The 5,368-nt window shown below is 36.6% G+C and overlaps 2 protein-coding genes across 2 annotated transcripts; both read left to right on the forward strand.

Annotated features, from left to right (window-relative positions):
- Window positions 1-458: 458 nt before the first annotated feature.
- On the forward strand, window positions 459-3,368 carry LOC108489684 (uncharacterized). The gene is made up of 2 exons (XM_017794383.2): window positions 459-589; window positions 2,111-3,368. The coding sequence occupies exon 2, from the start codon at window positions 2,169-2,171 to the stop codon at window positions 3,195-3,197; it is 1,029 nt and encodes a 342-aa protein (XP_017649872.1). The 5' UTR covers window positions 459-589; window positions 2,111-2,168; the 3' UTR covers window positions 3,198-3,368.
- A 472-nt stretch (window positions 3,369-3,840) lies between these two features.
- On the forward strand, window positions 3,841-4,597 carry LOC108488401 (uncharacterized). Its single transcript, XM_017792681.2, has one exon. It carries the CDS (start codon window positions 3,942-3,944, stop codon window positions 4,500-4,502), a length of 561 nt encoding a protein of 186 aa, XP_017648170.1. The 5' UTR covers window positions 3,841-3,941; the 3' UTR covers window positions 4,503-4,597.
- The last annotated feature ends 771 nt before the right edge of the window (window positions 4,598-5,368 follow it).

Raw genomic sequence — 5,368 nt, forward strand, 5'->3', positions numbered from 1 at the left:
CTTCCTTGAAACCCCAAGCAAGTTTGGTCAGTTCTGCAGTAACCGAGATCACCTTTGACACAATTCCTTCTAAAACAGCACCGATAAAAGTTTCAGCCATCTTTAATTATCCAAATACCTTGAAGACGCTTAGGAGGCAAACGAAGAAAAAGAAAAGAACAAAATCATATCAGTGAAAATTAAAACAACAGAAATTTCAGGGATGAAAGGTTTTACCAGGTTAACGAAATGAAATGAAGAAGCCAAACGTTGTTTTGATGAAAAACAAGACATGCAATAATTTTGGCGGTCACCCAATGTAAAAAAAAGAAGCTATCGGCTGCTAGCCTACTTGGTTCAGATATTTATTCTTTTACATTTTTTGTTGGTTGAGATGAAGACGACCACTAATCCAAAAAGAAACGGGCCAGTAAACATAAATTTCTATTAGACCCAGTGTCTCAGCCCATGTTATTAGGCCTATTGGCTATTAATATTATTGATTGGTAGGTTTCGTAGGGGTCTTAAATTCTCTTCTAATTCCAAACCCTGAATTTCCCTTCTTCCAAATTCAACACTTCATTCACTCGGCGACGTCAAGCACTTAAAGGTTAGTCTTCCTTAGTTTTCCTTTCTGCTATTCTATTGCTCTTTCTTCATTCATGTATCCCTACTCAAGGAGTTGCCTCACTCGTTAGCGGCTGCAGCGGCTGCTGCATCCCCTTTCTTCGAATTTCTCGTATTCTATCTGTATGAATTGAATAGATTGATTAGTTTGGGTTATGATTTAATCTTTTGTTTTTAGCTTGTTATGATGAAACTTTCGGATCCGCACAGTGACAGAAGTTTGTTTTGTAATTTACTGGCGTAATCGCCGTTTAGGGTTTAGTTGCATGCTAAATGTTCTTTTTTTCTTCTTTTGTTTTTTAAACCTTGTGGTTTTAGCTTAACTCTTTGAGCAATGGGTACATGTTCTTACTACTGAATCGAATGCCGAGTTGAACTTCCCTAGATTTGTTAACTCCTTGCCTAGCTTATTTTTGTTTTTTGCATCTCAATTCTATATATCTGTGTTTCATTTTTTATGGTTTAATAGTAAAATTTGGGTAACAGTACTATTGCCGCCCTTGTAATAGGAGTTGGATTTCAGTTTTCCCCTCTAGTAAAAAAAAAGGGGCAAATTAGTGGGCAAATCAGTCTCACTTGGCTACATCAAAGAGTAAATTAGTCATTTTGCTAAAAATTCCATCCATTTCTACTGTTAAGTGATGTCTGGTTGCTTGAATTAGTCCCTTAAGGTCTCTGTTTGTTAACAATTTCATCCATTTTGCTTGAATTAGTCTCTTCATATTAGCAAGAGGTACATGTGGCACACCATTGTCACTGTTTGGTTGCTCCGCCAGTCATTTCATCACTCAGCAATAGAAATAGATGAAATTTTTAACAAAAGGATTAGATTGCTCTTTGATATAAAGTACAAGGACTAATTAGTCTATTTTTGAGTAGAGAGGGCAAAATGCAATTCGACTCCTAGCATAGGAGCCTCCATAATACTTTTACTGCAAAATTTGTTACTTTAGCTCATTTGTTTTACGTTAAGATTTTGATAGAGTAAATTGCCTATATTTCATGTCGTGGTTTAAAAGCACTTGCCCAGTGTTGTGAGAACTAAGGTGAACTGTATCAGTAACATTTTCCTTAAGGCTTGATTTTATTTAAGAACCTAACAAACTCAGCGCATAGGATTTCACTACCTTCAGTTTATTAGCTTGTTTTTGGTATAAGTTATTTTTTGCCCCTTTTGGTATAAGTTGCATTTATTTTGGTTTTTGATGTAATTGACACATTAGTACAGCATATCTAGTCTAGTCAGCTCAGATTCTTCCAATTAGTCGAATTGTTTTGATGGTGTGTAAAAAAGATTTTTTTCTTTTCTGTTTGCGCTTTTCTCTGCTTCCAAGAAGTATATTTGTGATATAATTGTTGGCATGCCTGGGAAAAGGGATAGGATTGAAGCTGCATTAAATTTGCGATATAAGTTGTGAAGTCTAGGCTAGGATGCACTAATGTTATCTAAATACAATCATCTTATTTCATGTAAATTTTTATTTTCTATGATGTTAATTTTCAGGTTGTAGCTTAGAGAAGTGTACTTTTCTACGAGCTAAATACCAACCCGAGGTTTGAAGATGGAAATTGTTCCAAGGGAGGGTGAAAGTGCTTTGTCAGGTCCAAGGCCAATGGAATGGTCCACTGTTCCGTATGCTCCTCAAGGACCAGACAGAAATGGAAACAAACGTACGTCAAGTCTCGAATCACCAATAATGTTGCTTACCGGACATCAGAGTTCTATATATACCGTGAAGTTCAATCCAGCTGGGACTGTTGTTGCATCTGGATCGCATGACAGGGAAATTTTTCTGTGGAATGTCCATGGAGACTGCAAAAACTTCATGGTTCTCAAAGGGCACAAGAATGCAATTTTGGATCTTCATTGGACCACTGATGGATCCCAGATAGTATCAGCTAGCCCGGACAAAACTTTGAGAGCATGGGATGTTGAAACAGGGAAACAAATCAAAAAGATGGCAGAACATTCTTCTTTTGTGAATTCATGTTGTCCATCACGGAGAGGGCCACCTCTCGTTGTTAGTGGATCTGATGACGGAACTGCCAAACTTTGGGATATGCGTCAGAGAGGTGCCATCCAAACATTTCCTGATAAATACCAAATTACAGCCGTCAGTTTCTCCGATGCATCAGATAAGATCTTCACCGGTGGCATTGACAATGATATTAAGGTTTGGGACTTACGTAAAGGTGAAGTAACAATGACACTTCAAGGTCATCAAGACATGATAACAGGTATGAGTTTGAGTCCCGATGGTTCCTACCTTCTCACCAATGGTATGGATTGCAAACTCTGCATATGGGATATGCGCCCTTATGCACCACAGAATCGTTGCGTAAAGATTTTCGAAGGCCACCAACACAATTTCGAAAAGAACTTGTTGAAATGTGGCTGGTCACCAGATGGAAGCAAGGTCACAGCCGGTAGTTCAGATAGAATGGTCTACATATGGGATACAACATCTCGACGCATCTTGTACAAGCTTCCTGGCCACACAGGATCTGTGAATGAATCTGTATTCCATCCTAATGAACCGATCATTGGTTCTTGTAGCAGCGACAAACAGATATATCTGGGGGAGATATGAACTGTGCTCGTTTCTGCCTTGTTAGTGATTGCTAGACTAATCTTAGAGATCTTATTGCCCTAAGTAGACCTTTGAAAAAGTTGTATTTTGTCTCTGTAGTTTTAAAACTGAGAACATGACATCTTTATTGATAATGTAATGAATTTTGTTCAAAATTATTACATTTAGAAATACTGTTGGGATACAGGTCATACACAATCGCATTCTTCCTGCCTCTGTGAGGATTGACTTGGAGTACCTGAGGCATCTTCCTGAATCATTGTTATGCCCCAACTTGTAGAAAATGGCTTGCTTTATACATTGAATTGCTTCATTTCATTGAGTTGCATGCAACCAGTGTATTACATGGGAATTTGTTTTTTTAATATGATTTTATTATAATTTGGGGGGAATGAGACGATTTATTGATTAAATAAAATTGTATTATCCTTAGTCTAAAACAAAATATAAAATAAAATAAAATACCAATGGTCATGATCTACATTAAATGATGTCAATATAAAATACAACACCCAATAAGAAGTATGGGTGATTAGCTAAAGAGCAAAAACTAGCCGTTAGGAGCTTAACTTTCATAGTTGGCACAACGGTCAGATGTCCAACTTTTCCACATGATACCCCCAAACCTCCTCTCTTTATATACTCTCCTCTCCTTTCTTTCCTCCTCCAACAAACCTTCAATTCTCTTTCAGAAACACATTTTCAAACCTGAAATTTCCATTTGTCCATTCCAAGCTCTCACCAATGGGTCTCTCAGTTGAGAATTCGGTAACACAATCTCATACCCGAACCCACAAAACCTTCCTCATCACCAACTACGTCCTCTTGGGAGCTGCTTCCGCCTGTATCTTCCTCATCCTCTCCCTCCGCTTGCTCCCGTCCTTGTGTGGATTCTTCCTTATCCTCCTCCATGTCGTCACCATAGCCGCTGCCGTCTCGGGTTGCTCCGTTGTCACTTCCGGGTCCAACAAGTTCTACGCAGCTCACATGGTGGTGATGGTGTTGACATCGATATTCCAGGGCTCGGTTTCGGTGCTTATATTGACCCGAACTTCTGATTTCTTGGGGTACTTGAAGTCCTACGTGAGGGAAGATGATGGGGCGGTGATACTGAAGTTGGCTGGTGGGCTATGTGTGGCTGTTTTCTGCTTGGAATGGATGGTGTTGGGGCTTGCTTTTGTGTTGAGATACTATGCCTTTGTGGAAGGTCATGGGGTTGGCCATGGCAGCCAAGCAGCATATCAGAGAAATGGGAAGGTTCAAGATGAAGATTTGAAGAAGTGGCCATGGCCAATCCAAGTTTAAAAATGATAATTTTCATATATGCATGTCAGATTGGTTATTCGTTGATTTGTTTGTAATGTTTGGTTGATTGAAATTTTATTTTCGAAATCAGCATATATCTTCCTCCTCCCCCAATCTTTAGTGACTGCGCATAACACCATTTAAACTCAATGGAACCGTTACTCAGACAAATCCAACCACTTCAACATTGCTCATCATTTCATCTTTGTTTCTTGATTTTGATTGGAATCCAAACTTCTACTGAATATATCACATTCAAATCATTTAACCCTGTAATTAGTTTCTAATTTTTTTCACATTAATTTCGCATAAAGCTATCAAATTTTAAAATTAATGTGGATACAATTTTTAAACTAATATCAGAAAATTTATCAAATTTAAGAATTGAATACTATACATGAGGAATGTTGTTTCAAAATAAATAATATTTTATCACACAACACAAAATTTGGTTAAAATTAGACACTTTCATAACTATGGTAAACTATTATCCATAGTCTCCATCAAATAGAAATTTTTTATTTAAATTAGTAAAGTTAAAATTACACTTTAGCCTTCCTAAAAGCGATAAAAATTTAATTTAATCTTTTAAAAATTATAAAGATATAAATTATTCAAACAGTGAAATTAAATTTTTACTATTGTAAAATTAAAATTTAATTTTGGTTCCCTTAAATTTTTTTCCTTCGCCCTAACTAATACCAAAGCAACATATATACATCTAACAATCTAGAGAAGGTTAAAATATACTACTTTGACAAATTTTGAGATCTAGTCTTTGCACTTAAAAATAATAATAATAATTATCATTATTATTGTAATTGTAATTTAAAATTTTAATCTAACCACTAAAATTGTAGGTTTTT

The sequence above is a fragment of the Gossypium arboreum genome, chromosome 10 (assembly GCF_025698485.1).
Source record: "Gossypium arboreum isolate Shixiya-1 chromosome 10, ASM2569848v2, whole genome shotgun sequence".
In the NCBI taxonomy this organism is placed as follows: domain Eukaryota; kingdom Viridiplantae; phylum Streptophyta; class Magnoliopsida; order Malvales; family Malvaceae; genus Gossypium; species Gossypium arboreum.

Excerpts from the sequence above, each read along its gene's own strand:
- LOC108489684 (XM_017794383.2), top strand. The coding sequence starts at position 2,169 with ATGGAAATTGTTCCAAGGGAGGGTGAAAGTGCTTTGTCAGGTCCAAGG.
- LOC108488401 (XM_017792681.2), top strand. The coding sequence starts at position 3,942 with ATGGGTCTCTCAGTTGAGAATTCGGTAACACAATCTCATACCCGAACC.